This window comes from Neovison vison, chromosome 3 (assembly GCF_020171115.1).
Source record: "Neovison vison isolate M4711 chromosome 3, ASM_NN_V1, whole genome shotgun sequence".
Taxonomy (NCBI): Eukaryota; Metazoa; Chordata; class Mammalia; order Carnivora; family Mustelidae; genus Neogale; species Neogale vison.
The window spans coordinates 96,437,056-96,456,232 of NC_058093.1; the positions used below are offsets into that span (position 1 = coordinate 96,437,056).

Consider the following 19,177-nt stretch of genomic DNA (forward strand, 5'->3'; position numbering starts at 1 on the left):
ATCTGTTGTTTCCTGTGTTGTTAATTTTAGCCATTCTGACAGGTGTGAGGTGGTATCTCACTGTGGTTTTGATCTGCATTTCCCTGGTAATGAGTGATGTTGAACATCTTTTCATGTGTCTGTTAGTTATCTTGATGTCTTTGGAAAAATGTTGATGTCTTCTGCCAATTTCTTAACTGGATTATTAGGGAAGTTTTTTGGGTGTTGAGTTTGATAAGCTCTTTCTAACTTTTGGATACTAACCCTTTATCAGATATGTCATTTGCAAATATCTCTTCCCATTTTGTAGGCTGCATTTTAGTTTTGTTGGTTGTTTCCTTCACTGTGCAAAAGCCTTTTATCTTGATGAAGCTCCTAGAGTTCATTTTTGCTTTTGTTTCCCTTGCCTCTGGCAATGTGTCTAGTAAGAAGTTGCTATAGCTAAGGTCAAAGAGGTTGCTGCCTTCTAGGATTTTGATGGATTCCTGTCTCACATTTAGGTCTTTCATCCATTTTGAATTTATTTTTGTGTATCATGTAAAAAAATGGCCCAGTTTCACTTTTCTACATGTGGCAATCGTTTTCCAACACCATTTGTTGAAGAAACTGTTTTTTTTTTTCCATTGCCTATTCTTTCCTACTTCATCAAAAATTAGTTGTCCATACAATTGTGGGTCAATTTCTGGGTTTTCTATTCTGTTCTATTGACCTATGTGTCTGTTTTTGTGCCAGTATCATACTGTGTTGATGACTACACCTTTGTACTATAGCTTGAAGTCTGGAATTGTGATGCCTCCCGCTTTGCTTTTCTTTTTCAGGATTGCTTTGACTATTTGGAGTCTTTTGTGGTTCCATACAAATTTGAGGTTGGTTTGTCCTAGCTCTGTGAAAAATGCTGGTGGTATTTTGATAAGGATTGCATTAAATGTGTAGATTGTTTTAGGTGGTATGGACATTTTAACAGTGTTTGTTATTCCTACCCATGAGCATGGAATTTTTTCCCATTTCTTTATATCCTCTTCAATTTCTTTCATAAGTGTTCTATAGTTTTCAGCATATGGATCTTTTTCTTCTTTGGCTAGGTTTTTTCCTAGGTATCTTATTGTTATTGGTACAATTGTAAATGGGATCAATTCCTTGATCTCTTTTTCTGCTGCTTCATTATTGGTATGTAGAAATGCAACAGATTTCTGCACAACAATTTTATATCCTGGGACTTTGCTGAATTCATGTATTCTAGCAATTTTTTTTGGTGGAGTCTTTGGGTTTTCTACATAGAGTATCATGTCATCTGCAAATAGTGAAAGTTTGACTTCTTCCTTGCCTATTTAGAAGCATTTTATTTCTTTTTGTTATCTAATTGCTGTGGCTAAGACTTCTAGTACTATGTTAGAGAGTAATGGTGAGAGTGGATATCCCTGTCTTGTTCCTGACCATAGAGGACAAGCTCTCAGTTTTTCCCCATTGAGGATGATATTAGCTGTTGGTCTTTCATATGTGGCTATTATGATGTTGAAGTATGCTCCATTTCTGCCTACTTTGTTGAGGGTTACTAGGAGCATCTCTTACTTTAATATTTGGTCTTTAGTCCTCTGACATAGAATTGCTAAAACCCTTGTGAGTTCCTAAGTGGATAAGAGCACTAGTAGCATCTTTTGTTCTATTTTTTTAAAAAATTTTATTTATTTATTTGACACACAGAGATCACAAGCAGGCAGAGAGGTGGGCAGAAAGAGGAGGAAGCAGGCTCTCCGCCAAGCAGAGAACCGATGTGGGGCTCGATCCCAGGGCCCTGGGATCATGACCTGAGTCAAAGGCAGAGGCTTTAACCCAGTAAGCCACCCAGGCACCCCTCTTTTGTTCTATTGATTTGACTCTGAGTAAACCCCTGGATGGCTCCTGGATGGGGTCATCAGAAAGACCAAGCGATGATTAGAAGCTTGGCATTTTCAGTCCCCCACCACTTCTCCAGGGAAGGAAGAAGGGCTAGAAATAGAGTTAATAATTGAATATGCCTACGTGAGAAAACCTCCATAAAAATCCCAATAGCATGGGAGTTTTAGTATTTTCCAGGATGGAGAACGCATCCACACTGGGAAGAGGATGCACCCCAACTCTGTGGGGATGGAAGGTCCTGTGCTTGGGACACAGGTGAAAATCTGGGTAGGTTATATCTGGGGGAAATCATTTTGAGAGCAGCAACCTGATGAGATCACACAGACTAGTGTGTGAAAAATGCTAATTGGATGGAAATGATGTGTTTGTGTATATGCATGCACAGGCACGTGTTCATGTGCACATGTGTGCATGTCTGTATTTGTGTTCCCAAAGGCCTGGAAACCACTCAGTAGCATGTTTCTAGATTCATCTGACCCATGGATTTGAAAAGGATCCTATGTCTACCCTCTGAAATGCTCCTAGGTATTCTTTCACCACCCTAAGCAACTCCCGAAAGGCTATACAACCTGGCTTGCTACCTATACTTTTATCACCACTCAACCAAGGATAAATGGTGTTTTTTAGTTCTGAACAAAGCTTTCCTGTGGCAAACAAATACTCCTTGGTTCATTCCAAGGGCACTGAAAAGCCAGAGGTTAAAAAGAGAAACACAATCTGAGGGGTTTGAAGTGGCGGGGGGTGTGGGAGGTTGGGGTACCAGGTGGTGGGTATTATAGAGGGCACGGCTTGCATGGAGCACTGGGTGTGGTGAAAAAAAAATGAATACTGTTTTTCTGAAAATAAATAAATTGAAAAAAATAAAAAATAATAAAAATAAAAATTAAAACTAAAAAAAAAAAAAGAGAGAGAGAAACAAATGGCAGACCAAAGAAATGTTTTGGAAAGATTTTTCTGAGGACAGGAATCTCTGAGGCAAATCAGTCTTGGGGGCCACAAGCTATTTATTCAAAGGAATGTAGGAGGGGGGACAAGATGGCGGGGTACTAGGAAGAGGCGTCTTTTCAGCTGGTACCCCAAAGTGAGCTGATTACCTACCAAAGAACTCTGATCACCCATGAAATCAGCCTGAGATCAGAATTATACACGTCTGGATCTCTACAGGGGCAGAAGACGCCAGTGAGCAGGTAAAGCGGAATGGGAACAGCGGACTGAGATCGGAAGATAAACAAAAGGGGGAGGGAGCCACCAGAGGCAACCGGTGGGAAAGTAATACCCCGATACGAGCGAGAGTGCCCTGCGTCTGGGGACCAGCATTAACTCGGAGACTGGTTGAAAGCACTCCAAAAGAGCAAAGGATCGCGGGGGCAAACTGTGGGAATCGGGGCGGCTAGGGACAGGGGCTTGAGTCCCCGGTCCCAGACGGCCTCCCCGGCGCGGAGGCAGAGAGAGTGCGGCGGAGAAACCGGCTCCTGGTCCCTAAGCCGCCAGCGTGCCCCAGAGCGCGGGGTTCCGGCTCCTGTGAGGGGATGGGAGCCGGTCTGCAGAACGCGGGCTAGCCCTACCACAAAGCTTGAGATGCGCGTGCACGTTGCTCCAGCTCTCCTGGGTTTCTAAGGCCCTGGGGCGCTTCTAGACCCGGGCCATTGTTTCAAAGTCTAAGTCCCGCGAAACTCTTCCCCGGACAGAGGCGCGCAAAAGCCCAGCCTGCGGCTTACGGACCAGCGCCCCGTTCTCAGTGCCCCAGACGCGCGCCCGACCCACAGCCGCCTCTGAAAAGAGGTGCGCGCAAGCCGGGCACTCCCAGCCCCGGCCAGCGGCAAAATCTCAGTGTGCGATCGCTGCTTGGAACCTCTCTGGCGGTCAGGAGCTCCCAGACAGCCGCCACTGCCTTGGCTTTGGGGACGAGCAAAAGATCCTGCGCCCCCAGGGTCTTTAACTTGGAACCTGCACTGCCAGCATCCAAGGGGGAATTTATTCAGCTTCTGCACCCAGACTGAGGCTTCTGAGACGGAGATCAGGAAGTGTTCCAGGGTGCACCTTGACTGCACCAGAGTTGATACATCCAGCTACATCTGTTCAGTCTTCTCCCACCAAAATGACTAGGAGGAGGAATGCCCAACAGAAGAAAAATACAGAGGATGGACCTTCCGCAACAGAGCTAACGGCTATCAACATAGACAATATGTCGGAAAGAGAATTCAGGCTAACAATTATCCAGGCAATAGCTAGGTTGGAGAAAGCCATGGATGACCAAACAGAATTGATTAGAGCCGAACTGAAAGCGACCAGACAGGATGTTCACAATGTTAGGGCGGAGCTTAAAGCTACCAGGGAGGAGGTCCACAATGCTCTCAATGAGTTCCAATCCAATCTAAACTCTCTCAAAGCTAGGGTAACTGAGACAGAAGATAGAATTAGTGATCTGGAAGACAAACAGATAGAGAGAAAGGATCAGGAGGAAGCCTGGAACAAACAGCTTAGATCCCACGAAAGCAGAATTAGGGAAATAAGCGATGCCATGAAGCGTTCCAACGTCAGAATTATTGGAATTCCTGAAGGGGAGGAGAAAGAAAGAAGTCTAGAAGATGTCGTGGAACAAGTCCTTCATGAAAACTTTCCGAATCTCGCGAATGAAACCAGCGTTCATGTACTAGAGGCTGAACGGTCTCCACCCAAGATTATACACTCCAAAAAAACATCACGACACCTGATAGTCAAATTGAGAAATTATAATTGTAGGTATAATCTCTTGAAAGCTGCCAGGGCAAAGAGGCTCCTTACTTACAGAGGGAAGCCCATCAGAATAACGTCAGACCTGTCCACAGAGACCTGGCAAGCCAGAAGAGGCTGGCAAGATATATTCAGGGCACTAAATGAGAAGAACATGCAGCCAAGAATACTTTATCCAGCAAGACTGACATTCAAAATGGATGGAGAGATAAAGAGTTTCCAAGACCGGCAAGACTTAAAAGACTATGCAACCACCAAGCCGATACTGCAGGAAATATTAAGGGGGGTTCTATAAAAGAGGAAAAATCCCAAGAATAGCATTGAACAGAAATATAGAGACAGTCTACAGAAAGAAAGACTTCAAAGGTAACTCGATGTCAATAAAAACGTATCTATCAATAATCACTCTCAATGTGAATGGCCTCAATGCACCCATAAAACGGCACAGGGTTGAAGATTGGATAAAACGACAGGACCCATCCATATGCTGTCTACAAGAGACCCATTTTGAACCTAAAGATACACGCAGACTGAAAGTGAAGGGGTGGAGAAGCATCTTTCATGCCAATGGGACTCAAAAGAAGGCTGGGGTAGCGATTCTCATATCAGATAAATTAGACTTCAAACTAAAGACTGTAGTCAGAGATACAGAAGGACACTACATAATCCTTAAAGGGACTATCCACCAAGATGATCTAACAATTGTAAATATCTATGCTCCCAATATGGGAGCAGCCAATTACTTAAGAAAACTGTTAATCAAGATAAAGAGTCATATTGATATGAATACACTAATCGTAGGTGATCTTAACACGCCTCTTTCAGAATTAGACAGATCATCGAAGCAGAAAATCAATAAAGAAACAAGAGCATTGAACGACACATTGGACCAGATGGACCTCATAGATATATACAGAACATTCCACCCTAAAACAGCAGAATACTCATTCTTCTCAAGTGCACACGGAACCTTCTCCAGAATAGACCACATACTGGGTCACAAATCAGGACTCAGCCGATACCAAAAGACTGAGATTATTCCCTGCATATTCTCAGATCACAATGCTTTGAAACTGGAGCTCAATCACAAGGAAAAGTTCCGAAGGAACTCAAACACCTGGAAGCTAAAGACCACCTTGCTTAAGAATGCTTGGATCAACCAGGAGATCAAAGAAGAACTGAAACAATTCATGGAAACCAATGAGAATGAAGACACTTCGGTCCAAAACCTATGGGATACAGCAAAGGCGGTCCTAAGGGGAAAATATATAGCCATCCAAGCCTTGCTCAAAAAAATTGAAAAATCCAGAACACACCAGCTGTCTCTACACCTTAAAGAACTGGAGGATCAACAACAAATCAAACCAACTCCACACATAAGAAGGGAAATCATCAAGATTAGAGCTGAGATCAATGAGGGAGAAACCAGAGATACAGTAGAACGTATCAATGAAACTAGAAGCTGGTTTTTTGAAAGAATCAATAAGATCGATAAGCCACTGGCTACACTAATCCAAAAGAAAAGAGAGAAATCCCAAATTCATAAAATTATGAATGAAAGGGGAGAGATCACAACTAACACCAAGGAAGTAGAAACAATCATCAGAAGTTACTACGAACAGTTATATGCCAATAAGCTTAGCAACTTTGATGAAATGGATGCATTCCTGGAAAAATATAAACTACCAAAATTGAACCAGGAAGAAATCGACAACCTGAATAGACCGATATCTAATAACGAGATTGAAGCAGTGATCAAAAATCTCCCAAAAAACAAGAGCCCAGGACCTGACGGATTCCCTGGGGAATTCTACCAAACCTTCCAAGAAGAAATAACACCTATTCTCCTGAAGCTGTTTCAAAAAATTGAAGCAGAAGGAAAACTTCCAGACTCTTTCTATGAAGCCAGCATTACCCTGATCCCCAAACCAGGCAAGGACCATACCAAAAAGGAGAATTTCAGACCAATATCACTGATGAATATGGATGCTAAGATTCTCAACAAGATCCTAGCCAACAGGATCCAACAACACATTAAAAAGATTATCCACCATGATCAGGTGGGATTCATCCCTGGGCTACAAGGATGGTTCAACATTCGTAAATCAATCAATGTGATACAACAAATTAATAGGAGAAGAGAGAAGAACCACATGGTCCTCTCAATTGATGCAGAAAAAGCATTTGACAAAATCCAACATCCGTTCCTGATTAAAACGCTTCAAAGTATAGGGATAGAGGGAACATTCCTGAACCTCATCAAATCTATCTATGAAAGACCCACAGCAAATATCATCCTCAATGGGAAAAAGCTTGCAGCCTTCCCGTTGAGATCAGGAACAAGACAAGGATGCCCACTTTCACCACTCTTGTTCAACATAGTATTAGAAGTCCTAGCAACAGCAATCAGACAACAGAGAGAAATAAAAGGTATCCAAATTGGTAATGAAGAAGTCAAACTCTCTCTCTTCGCAGATGACATGATTCTTTATATGGAAAACCCAAAAGACTCCACCCCCAAACTACTAGAACTCATACAGCAATTCAGCAGCGTGGCAGGATACAAAGTCAATGTGCAGAAATCAGTGGCTTTCTTATACACTAACAAGGAAAATACAGAAAGGGAAATTAGAGAATCGATTCCATTTACTATAGCACCAAGAACCATAAGATACCTGGGAATAAACCTAACTAAAGAGGTAAAGGATCTATACTTGAGGAACTATAGAACACTCATGAAAGAAATTGAAGAAGACACAAAAAGATGGAAGACCATTCCATGCTCTTGGATCGGAAGAATAAACATCGTTAAAATGTCTATACTGCCTAGAGCAATCTATACTTTTAATGCCATTCCGATCAAAATTCCACCGGCATTCTTCAAAGAGCTGGAGCAAATAATCCAAAAATTTGTATGGAATCAGAAGAGACCCCGAATCGCTAAGGAAACGTTGAAAAACAAAAATAAAGCTGGCGGCATCACCTTACCTGATTTCAAGCTTTATTACAAAGCTGTGATCACCAAGACAGCATGGTACTGGCATAAAAACAGACACATAGACCAGTGGAACAGAGTAGAGAGCCCTGATATGGACCCTCAACTCTATGGTCAATTAATCTTCGACAAAACAGGAAAAAATATACAGTGGAAAAAAGACAGTCTCTTCAATAAATGGTGCTGGGAAAACTGGACAGCTATATGTAGAAGAATGAAACTCGACCATTCTCTTACACCGTACACAAAGATCAACTCAAAATGGATAAAAGACCTCAACGTGAGACAGGAATCTATCAGAATCTTAGAAGAGAACATAGGCAGTAATCTCTTCGATATCAGCCACAGCAACTTCTTTCAAGATACGTCTCCAAAGGCAAAGGAAACAAAAGCGAAAATAGACTTCTGGGACTTCATCAAAATCAAAAGCTTCTGCACAGCAAAGGAAACAGTCAAAAAAACAAAGAGGCAACCCACGGAATGGGAGAAGATATTTGCAAATGACAGTACAGACAAAAGGTTAATATCCAGGATCTATAATGAACTCCTCAAACTCAACCCACACGAAACAGACAAACACATCAAAAAATGGGCAGAAGATATGAACAGACACTTCTCCAATCAAGACATACAAATGGCTATCAGACACATGAAAAAATGCTCATCATCATTAGCCCTCAGGGAGATTCAAATTAAAACCACATTGAGATATCACCTTACACCAGTTAGAATGGCCAAAATTAACAAAACAGAAAACAACATGTGTTGGAGAGGATGTGGAGAAAGGGGAACCCTCTTACACTGTTGGTGGGAATGCAAGTTGGTGCAGCCTCTTTGGAGAACAGTGTGGAGATTCCTCAAGAAATTAAAAATAGAGCTTCCCTACGACCCTGCAATTGCACTCCTGGGTATTTACCCCAAAGATACAGATGTCGTGAAAAGAAGGCCCATCTGTACCCCAATGTTTATAGCAGCAATGGCCACAGTCGCCAAACTATGGAAAGAACCAAGATGCCCTTCAACGGATGAATGGATAAGGAAGATGTGGTCCATATACACTATGGAGTATTATGCCTCCATCAGAAAGGACGAATATCCAACTTTTGTAGCAACATGGACGGGACTGGAAGAGATTATGCTGAGTGAAATCAGTCAAGCAGAGAGAGTCAATTATCATATGGTTTCACTCATTTGTGGAGCATAACCAATAGCATGGAGGACAAGGGGCGTTAGAGAGTAGTAGGGAATTTGGGTAAATTGGAAGGGGAGGTGAACCATGAGAGACTATGGACTCTGAAAAACAGTCTGAGGGGTTTGAAGTGGCGGGGGGGGTGGGAGGTTGGGGTACCAGGTGGTGGGTATTATAGAGGGCACAGCTTGCATGGAGCACTGGGTGTGGTGAAAAAATAATGAATACTGTTTTTCTGAAAATAAATAAATTGGGAAAAAAAAAAAAAAAAAAAAAAAAAAGGAATGTAGGAGAACAAAAAGAAAACCCAATACTGGATTTTCTCATTGCTTAGCCTAATTTCCATATTCATATATATTTGCCTGTTGTTTTTCCAGTGGCTGTAATCTCTGACCATTGTGATTATGAAAAATACATATTCAGTTCTTTTGCATGTTCATTTGTTTTGTTTTTGAGAGAGAGAGAAATAGATTGTCACTGTTTTGTTCTATTAAATTCTGTACAGTTTTGCTGGAAATATGTAGGTAGTAGATATGAAATGTTTTCATTCCTATTTTCTTTTGGAGATTTAGTGTTTATGCAATCTCTTGACATGAAAACAAAATGAAATGAAAGCCATTCAAATACAGTATCAAGGTTACAAATGAGACCTGTCTGTCCATTCCTGTGGACTTCTTAATAGCCTTGTAATCAGCTCTACTCAGAATGTACTCTCCCTTGGGGAGATTTAAGGCCAACTAACATCACCAGCTCCCCTAGGAACTAGCACTTTTAGTGGGAAAAGTGCAGCACTGTGTCTATAGCAGCACTTAGTGGGCCCTCTAGTGGAGGTGAGAGCGAACTGCCCCAGAGATGCTGATGTTCAAAACTATTTATTCTCCATTGCCTTCAGGATCAAGTACAAAGGCTTAAATCTATCCCCTATGACCCTGTCTATTGAGGCTTCTGCCCATCTCTCCAACCTCTTTCCTTGGCTTCCTAAACTCTACCTGTCTCTGATCTTATTCCACAGAGTAGTCAAGGCGGTCTTTTTAAGCCATTAAAACCCTCCAGAGAATTTGTGTTTCACTGAGAATAAAATCTGGACTCCACAGCTAGGGATATTTCAAGTATCCCCACAGTCTCTCCATGATCTCTCCCTTGCATACCTCACCAGGCTTATTTCCTACCATCTCCCCCTTTTACTACATCTTGGTCACATTCCTTTCCTTTCTGTTCCTCAAACACAGCTCTTTCTCACTTGGTGGGCTTTGCAACTGCTGTTCCTCATCCAGGGACACTTGTCCAGAATTTCCTTACCATCCTCTGAGTCTTAGCTGGCCCCCTGAGCAGCCAGCCCAGCGAATCTTCCCTAGTCACTTGCTACTACAGCATTGTTTTTCATTCCATTCTCTGTTGTGATGATTTTTTTAGGGCATCAAGTATTTCTTTCTGGGTCAGCAGGCTATTCCTGGTGCTAGGATTGGTGGGCCTGACACAAAATAGGTGTCAATATAAATCATTAAGTGAGTAAATGAATGTATGACCCCAAGGTTCTCAGATTTGAGTGAGTGTCAGAATCACCAGAGGCTTGTCAAAACATAGATTGCTGGCCTGACCCTCAGAATTCCTGAGATGGCAGGTCTGGGGTGATACCCCCAAATTTGCATTTCTTCCAAGTCACCCCTACGCATGGTAACTGTGCCTTCCCAGACCATGAGTCCTCTAGGGTGTGCTTCCATGGTCTGTCTACATTTAGCTGGAAGCTCAGGAATGTGACCTTAACTCCATGAGACCATGAGATGCCTCTGACAGAGCATGAGATGCCTCTGTAGCTCTAGACTTCAGCTCACGCACAGGCCTCATTACTTACAGAATGCTTTGCCCCAGGCTTTCCTCCTCTTGCTTTTTCTCTTACCAGACTCAACCTTTAATAAAAGTGGCTTTTCTCCTCTTTGTCTCCAGTGTTTAATTTCTCCAGCTTGTGCACAAACCTAAACTGTGCCATTTATTTGGTTGGCATTAATATACTGTAATAACCTGTGGAAAGAGCCCAGGTCACTTTCTTGAGGCAGAACAATAAATGCTAAAATTGGTTCTAGGGTAGAAAAAAAAAAAAGATTTCTTAATGGCTTCTCAAATTGCAATTTTACCTTCTTAAATACAGCTCTTTGAAGTCACCCTCATTTTTCCTAGTAAGTTTGAGAAACTCAGTACTGCTTCCTTGCTTATTACAAAGTCAATAAGAGGACATGAGTTGAGCTCCCTGGAGGCCCACCTGCAAGAACATCTCAGGCTCAGGATGTCCCTGTCTAAAACACATTCACAATTTGGGAAAAACTCACCTTGCTGTGGTGTTGGAGCTGCACCCAGCCTCCATAGCCAAATCTCTGTGGGGGAGAAGCACAGTTAGACTGGAAGGACAAAACAGGAAGGACTTCAATAAAGGAGCATCTCTGGGGCAAAAGATCCTGAGTTCCATCCTACCAGGCATCACTTTCCCTTTTTCTCCCTGCACACCTATGTATCACATACTTTGTTGATAGTTAAATCAATTTACTTTTTTTCCTCAAATATATTTATTCCAGAGGAAAATTCTATGTCATAGAAGTGCTCATTTTACCTAGGTTGCAATTTTTTTTTAAGTTGGGTTTGTTGAGGTATAATTTACATATGGCAAAATTAGATCTTTGTAAGTGTATGTTCTATGCAATCCCACATTGCAATCAAAATGAAAATAGAGTCTTTCATCACCCTGAAATATAATATAATGCTCTTTTACAGTCAACACTTGACTCATTCTTGTCCTCAGCCTCTTACAGCCACTGATTTGATTTCTCAGTTTGTAAGTTTCACTTTTTTCCAAAACGTTGTTTAAGTTAAACCATACATTATACATCCTTTATGAGCGGATTTCTTTTCATTTAGTAGTATAGTTGAGATCCATCCATGTTGTTGAATGTGTCAGTAGTTCAGTCCTTTTTTAGTGATGATTAGTATCCCATTCTAGGGACACTTGGTAGACATTTTGTTTTTCTACTTTTCTGCTATTATGAATAAGTTGCTATAAACATTTGAAGACAGTTCTTTGTGTAGAAATAGGTTTTAATTTTTCTTAGGTAAATATCCAGGAGCAGAATTGCTTCATGAGAAACTGCCACTTAGAAACTGTGGCTAAAGTGGCTGTAGCAGTCTGCATGCCCAGTAACAAAGTATGAGAATTCCAGTTGCTCCACACCCTCACCTGCATGTGGTATTGTCAGTTTTCTTAATAAAGCCACTTCAGTAGGTGTGTAGTGTTATACCATTGTGGTCTTATTTGTATTTCTCTAATAACTAGAACAGCTTTTCAAATACTCATTTGCCATATTTTCTTTGGTGAAATATCTGTGAACATTTTTGTTTAGTTTTTTTTTTTTTTCTTAACTGGGTTATTTGTCTTCTTATTACTAAGTTTTGAGAGTTGTTTATGTGTTCCGCACCAGATATCAGACACTAGTTTGCAATTTTTAAATGAGGATTAACATTAAAAAATACTTGTTCATGCACTATCTAAAATCATTTCACAGACCACCAGAAGTATGTGGACTGTAAAGTCTGCTCTTTAGGAAATACCATGTTAGAATGCTAACACTGCTCTTCAAACCATGAGGTGCCCATTAGTAGATCATGAAATCCGTTTAGTGGATGGTGACCCAGACATCCTAAAAGCCAAAATAATTTAGTAATGAATCTTGCCAGCTTTCTACCTATCTTCCCCCTTTTTACACTCCTGTACACACCATCCCTCCTACACCTGCCAGCCTTTGCATTTCTTTGACAAGGACTTCCCTATTCCTACTGAAGCCAGCTTTTATGCAGTCCTTCTAGAAGGTCAGAAATCTCAGGAGATTAATGTCCCCATTCCTGACCCCCTGCCTCCAAATCCCTCAACCAGTGACTGAGGATGCCTGTATTTATATACATTGAATACCCTGGTTTCCCCACCACTTGGACATGATAAGTCTGAGATGAGGCACACATTCTACACTTTCATTGGCTGACTTGCTTTCCCTGTCTCGTTTCTCTTCTCTCCTGGTGTTTCTGAGATCACCTCCAAAGTAAACTACTTGCATTTGAATCTTTGTTTCAGGGTCTGCTTCTTGGAAAACCCATGTTAAAATAGGAATGAAATGGAATGGAATGAAGCAGAGTGGAATAGAATAGAATAGAATAGAAAATATATTAGAATGTTTCCCATGTGTTATTAGTTTCATTAGACTTTTCCATTATATATACGAATGAACTGAGTCACAATATAAAATATATTTCTTCTTGAGATCATGAGTAAGAAGTTTTCAAAGTCTGCCTGAGAACATAGGTATATATGACTCACATAACTAGAGGTTTTCAAATCTCCTTTTGTTCATTAATTCTTCAAATTCTCAGAGAAACCCACCCCTGACCGGCCTTACTAGGGCAGAGAAAATGAAGGACACTTTCAGTCTTGAACATGTGGGGGTGGGCTGTCAAGTATTGAAGGGTAATAGTATCTGAGACGTGCTGTGGCAGAGTAACACACAAGTTCTCTGGGAGCCTGTAGGAGGGTACTGGCCACCAACTTGAGTCGGGTGGTATCTATGGAGGGAGATTGAAAAGATAGTCTGGGGTCAGAACTTCCAATGTTCAGCATTTCCTGGCTTCAGAACAGTGATTCCCACCGTATGATGGAAGAAGGGAAGATGGGGGGGGCCAGAACAGTGATGTGAAGAGCTTATCAACAGCAATTGTCAGTAGTGTTGGGTAGAGAAGCTGAATATCAGCTCAACTTCTTGCTTATTATAGTTGGATGAAACCAGCTAACAGTGATTCGTTTTCATGTCATGTTATAGGGAAGTTGTCTTGAGGGAGTCAGTCCTTGGCAGGTTTCTTTTCCTAGCTACCCTCTCACCTCCAGACTGAGAGGGGAGCTCTGGGCCTGCAGCACGGGGCTGTTTGTATGTCTCTGTGTCTGTGACTGGGGCCACCCCAAGAAAGATTTAAGATTTTGTAAATTCTGTACCAGCCTTGTTCTACCTTGACATAAGGTCTGTTCATGAGTTCTACTTCCAAATAATCATATTAGCTCTGAAAAATCAACCTGCCCCCTTCCTAAATGACATCATAGGACCTGGAGTAGTAGCCTGGGCATGCAAAGGAAACTGTCCATCAGGGGCCTGGATTCTCTTCTTTGTACCAAGTCTCTCTTTTGTATCCCAACACCCCACTCTTCTCCTTTCATGCATTTAATACCCTCGTGCTCTCCACCACCATCTTCTCCTGGATAAAGCTGATGAGAGATTTATATTGGTGGAGGAGGTGGCATATGGCCTCAACCAGTTACATTTTAAAGTCAATAAATTTTCTCTTGAATTGGAAAATTGTCAATGAAATTTTACTTTACTGTAGAAGAAAAAGTTTTGTTTCCCTGTTTCCTTCTCTATTCTTTCTTTCCTCTCTGTCTTTCTTACTTATTCTTAATTTGCTAAGGAACTTTAGCCCATAAGTTAGCAGGTTAAAGATGTATTCTCTTGGAGGAGGGGCAGAGAGGCAGGGGGAGGCAGAACAAAGGGATCTTGTCATATATGACCAACCACTTAAAAGATTCTGAATTTTGTTGGAGTAACTTAGCATCTCAAAGTCACTCTTTCCTTATGTGTAAAGTGAGGCTACATTTTTTGCTTCATATTTAGCTGTAACATAGCATTTTATAGGAATTTAATTGAGATAAAATTCGTAGAGAGCTACTGATGCCAGACCTGGCTTATAGAAAGGGCCTCATCAATGCTAACAATGATTATGATGATGATGACAGTGGCATTGGTAATGGTGGAGGTAGTGGGGGTGATAGTGATGGCTGTGGTATTTGTAGGGATGGCAGTGGTGGTGGCAATGGTAGAGGTTGTGAGGTGGTAGCAGTAATGTTAGTAAGCTTGGTGGTGGTGGTGGCGGCAGCCAGGGGTGGCATTAGACGTAGCATAGTGGTGGCAGCCTATTTTATCCTTAGGTGGTAGAAGAAGGCATACTCTAGCTCCAGACATTAAAGAGTGCTCTGAAAGAAGGAGCTTTAGTCACCCTGTGTTCCTCCTTCCTTTTTCTTGGAAAGCACAAAATTTGACCACTTTGTGTTTCTTCTAACCCCCCTGGAAAGGCCTAACCTATTTAGGGCAACTGCTGCAAGTCTGGGTTCTACATAGTTCTGCAGTTGTCATCCTAGGTTGAATCAAGCCTGGGGTCTGAAATTTATGACCTTGAAAATAGTTTTGGTGAGAGCATATGCCAAGAGGCATTTACAGTCTGAAAATATTTGACTGACAATGACCATAGGTATTTAAGGTCATGACAATAAAAAACAAACTAAAAAAATCAAGGGAATTCAGTTCGACATACAAGAGATATGTTTCTGAAATAGATTTATATCAATTAGAGATAGATGAACTGAATGGCATTTTTAATGTCTTGGGACATCACACTTCATGAGGTGAATAAGGAACTTCCTGTATGATGATACCAAATATCTATTTCCTCAGAGGGGTTGCTTAAAAGTCAGATTATGTCTGGAATTTTATTTCCTAAAATCTGACAGTAATCAAGTACAATTAAATCATTGCTAATGAAAAAAAATGTAAATATATATTTATTACTGGTCAGAATTTTTCAAACCCATTTAAAACTGGAAGAATCTTTGCAAATCTTACTATTGGGGACACAGTAGGTGGTCTGTAAATTCTTACTGAAGGAAAGAGCCAAGACCTTATTATCATCATTGTTGTTATGAATAATATGTGAACAATGTTCACCATGGTTCCTTGGGCCACCATCCTCCTCTTTCTGAGAGCAGAGAGTAGGGGTCCTGATGCATCAGAAACACAATTTAATCAAGTGCTCCCTGCATCTGCTCTTTACACCTGAGATAGATTTTCCCCCTAAGGATCTTAACTGTAAGTCTGAATAAAATCGTTATTAGCAAGTGAAAATGAAAAGATTTCTCAGATCCCAGTTGTTAATAATCATTAGTTAAATATCAACCCAGGCATTTTGATTCTACTTATCTGTTTCTTCACTGCATTAGGAGGTCAAGGTTATTGAGGTGTGTTCATTAATGTTTAATAAGGAAAGGCAGGTTGGAAAACATGTTAGTTCTTCCAATGGGACTTCATCTTCTGAGACAAAACTGGCTTCTCCTTCTCATTCTTTTGTTGGAAAGTTTGGAAAAATGGTGAGAAAAGATCAGAGATTGATTTTTTGAAATAATATTTTATCCCTTGAGAAACAATTTGAAAATAAAGGAAAATCTGCTGTAATTACTGAACTATATGAACACCAAGGACTCAGGTCACTTTAATGCTTACATTACTCTGGCTATATGTACTGGTAATGGGGTGAGAGGAAGAAGAGTCCCATGTTTAGCTCACTCCCAGTTTGAAAACAAACTTTTTCAGCTGTTTTTTTTTTTCATCACTGTTTGCTTGCAATCAAATGAAGACTTTACCACATAACAAATCCACTTACTTGCCCTGTGGGTTGAAGTTAGGTTCCAGGGACCCTGTGATGAAGCTCTCAGTGGGTTTACATGAATGTGGGGAGTTGGGGAACAGGCTGGTGTGGAGGGAGACAGTGGGGGACAGAGGGAAGCAGAGACATCCCTCATAAAAGTGATAGTCTCCTGCACAAGCTCTATCAAGGTGGTTGCAGTGGTAATGCTGTAGAGGGGCCACCATGGTCCCACATAGCTCTGGGATTAGAGGCTCCTTTCTGTGTCTTGGGTACTCATTTGTCCAGCAAGGTTAATAATATAAATCCTATCTGCAATTTACATGATTTTTATGTGAATCTAATATATATGTACCTTGCTCCCTGGCAGTTTAAGAGTATAATGGTTATTATTACTATCATTATATCATCAATATTATTAAGCTTATCAGTCATCTGCAGCAAGTGAGACTACTAGATAGAACCCTGGTTTACTGGGACATAAACTGAATGCCCCTCCCCTCTTTTTAGGTGACAGCTAGAGGTTAAGAAGGAGAAGGGAGGTGGGTGCCTGGATGACTCATTCACTTAAGTGTCTGATTCTTGGTTTCAGCTCAGGTCGTGATCTCAGAGTTGTGAGATCAAGCCCCTCATCAGGCTCCACACTAGGTGTGGAATCAGCCTGAGACTCTCTCTCATCTCCTGCTGCCCCTCCCCTGCCTCAAATAAATAAGTAAATCTAAAAAAAAAAAAAAAAAAAAAAAAAGGAGATGGGGCAAAAAGAGCCAGCAGAGCATGTGGTTGGGAAGTCTCCAGGGCACATATTTATGGTTATAGCCTCCTTAATCTCTGCATCTTTTGGCTTCTTAACCAGTTTCAACAATGCCTTCAGAGCCCTGCATTGGGTGGGGGCACCTAGAAATTGTCAGCTCTTGGCGACAACTTCTCTGCTCAAACTGGAGGCAAGATTCTGGGTGGGAGGCAGACGAAGGGAGGTGGATTTGTGACACTAGGTAGATAGTAGGTAGAAAGTTTTCTCCCTTTAGCAAAAAGGAGGCACATTTTTAGGCTGCTCTGGGTCTTCATCACTAACCTTATAAAGTGGGGTTTACACTTTAATAAAACATGATGAGTACAATAACATTTAGAGCAGCAATGTCCCATGTAGGCCCTTAGACTCCTGCAGGGGTTAGCTAGTGCAGTTAGTTTTTACTACCTGCTACACCAGGAAACACTTTTAAGATGGTTCAGCATCATATGTGTGTTTTCAAACTACAATGTCTACTATTCATTCACCTTACCTAAAGTACCAATGGAGAAAGAAACAAGATTAACGTTCTTCTAGGAGACATTTATGAAAAGAAAACAGTTTCACTTACTTGCATAATAAACTGTATTTTAATTAGAGTTTGTGTTAATTCATTTTTCCTTACTTGGGATAAAAAAGATGAAACATTATTAGTGGCATGAAAATACTAGAAAGAAGATTAGGTAAAACCTGATACTTAGCCTGAATAAAGCTCAAACCAGTTATACATTTCTTCATGTTCCCCACCTCCTTCTTTTAGTATTCATTCAAAAGTTCTTAATGACAAAAGGAAATTTCCCTCTTTTGAGAAACAGAGAAAGAGACTCTCATTGTACAAAGGCTTCTTGTCATTTTCTCTAGGGCTTTTTGATGTTCCTACTCTCTAGTTCATAACAAGGATTTACAGCTTAAAGAACATCAAAAGGAAAGGTTTCAGACAGTGTCCTAAAATAGACTTTAAAAAAATTCCACAAAGCTATCTCTTAGTGCTTCTAAAACTTATTTTAAACATTTTGGAAAGGAGATGTGTTTTAGAAGTCTTGGAAGCCTATCATATTCCATTTTTTAATAGTCTTTTGCTTGAAACTGTAACTTTAAATTCTGTAGTTGGCACGTATCTTCCCAGCAGCTGAATATGTGATTTAAATGGAAGTAAAACTGCCTGACTTAAATTGTCCAGAAATTTTAAAGAATGCTTCATTTGAGGAGAAAAGGGGATTTTGAGAAGACACTTCTTTGAACAATGTTCTTTGAAAATAAATATAAAGCTAATTTTTAAAAAACTGGGAAATCAGAGCTACGGAATAATTTTAAATCACACCTAGAGCAGAGAAACTTAACATCTAATTCCCCAAAGAATAAACAGATCTGTAGTAGAAGCAATGAGAAACCCTGGAGAAGATCCAGAAATAATTCATCAGATTAATCACCATTACCTTTTTTAGATCTGGCCATTCTTTTGGTAGAATATGACTATGGATGTCAATTTTCATCTCCACAGGATCAGAGAAGCATGCAAAGAAAGAAGTTTTGGTATCAAGCGATCTCCATAAAAATGATGGAGTTAATTGATTTACAGAGTTTCTTTACAGCTACTTTCTGGCACCAGTCAGTAAGCTTATTCGGCTCAATCTAAGTCCACTGAAAGTGCCTTATTAAAGTTCAGAATTCTGTTTATTTGTCAACTTGGCTTTGGATCAACAACTCTTTGGTAATCGGGACTCTGGGCACTAAATTAAAAAATAAAATAAAAGACTGTACTAAACCTCACGAGGTCAGATGTACTACTGGGTGCTTTTGAGTTACAGCAGGTCCAAAATTGGTTAATCTTTGCTTTTAAATATTTCTTTTTTTTTTTTTCAAGATATACATAGGAAAAAACTGGAGTGCCTGGGTGGTGTGGTTGGTTGATTGTTCAACTTTTGGATTTTGCTTAGGTAGTGATCTCATGGTCATGGGACTGAGCCCTGCATGGGGCTCTGCACTCAGCATGTTTGAAATTCTCTCTCCCTTTTCCTTTGCTCTTCCTGTTCATGCACACACTCTCTTTCTCTCTCAAATAAATAAATCTTTTTTTAAAATGATACAGTAAAAAATCAAGTAGAAC

At 40.7% G+C, this 19,177-nt stretch overlaps 1 protein-coding gene across 1 annotated transcript in view; it reads right to left on the reverse strand.

Annotated features, from left to right (window-relative positions):
• ACMSD (aminocarboxymuconate semialdehyde decarboxylase) overlaps window positions 1-18,719 on the reverse strand; it is a 95,486-nt gene extending 76,767 nt beyond the window's left edge. The window contains exons 1-2 of the mRNA XM_044242591.1: window positions 18,507-18,719; window positions 11,117-11,161 (exon numbers count right to left, since the gene is read on the reverse strand). Coding sequence (XP_044098526.1) covers window positions 11,117-11,161; window positions 18,507-18,563 — 102 coding nt within the window. The 5' untranslated portion in view covers window positions 18,564-18,719. The remainder of the gene's footprint in view (window positions 1-11,116; window positions 11,162-18,506) is intronic.
• Window positions 18,720-19,177: the final 458 nt, after the last annotated feature.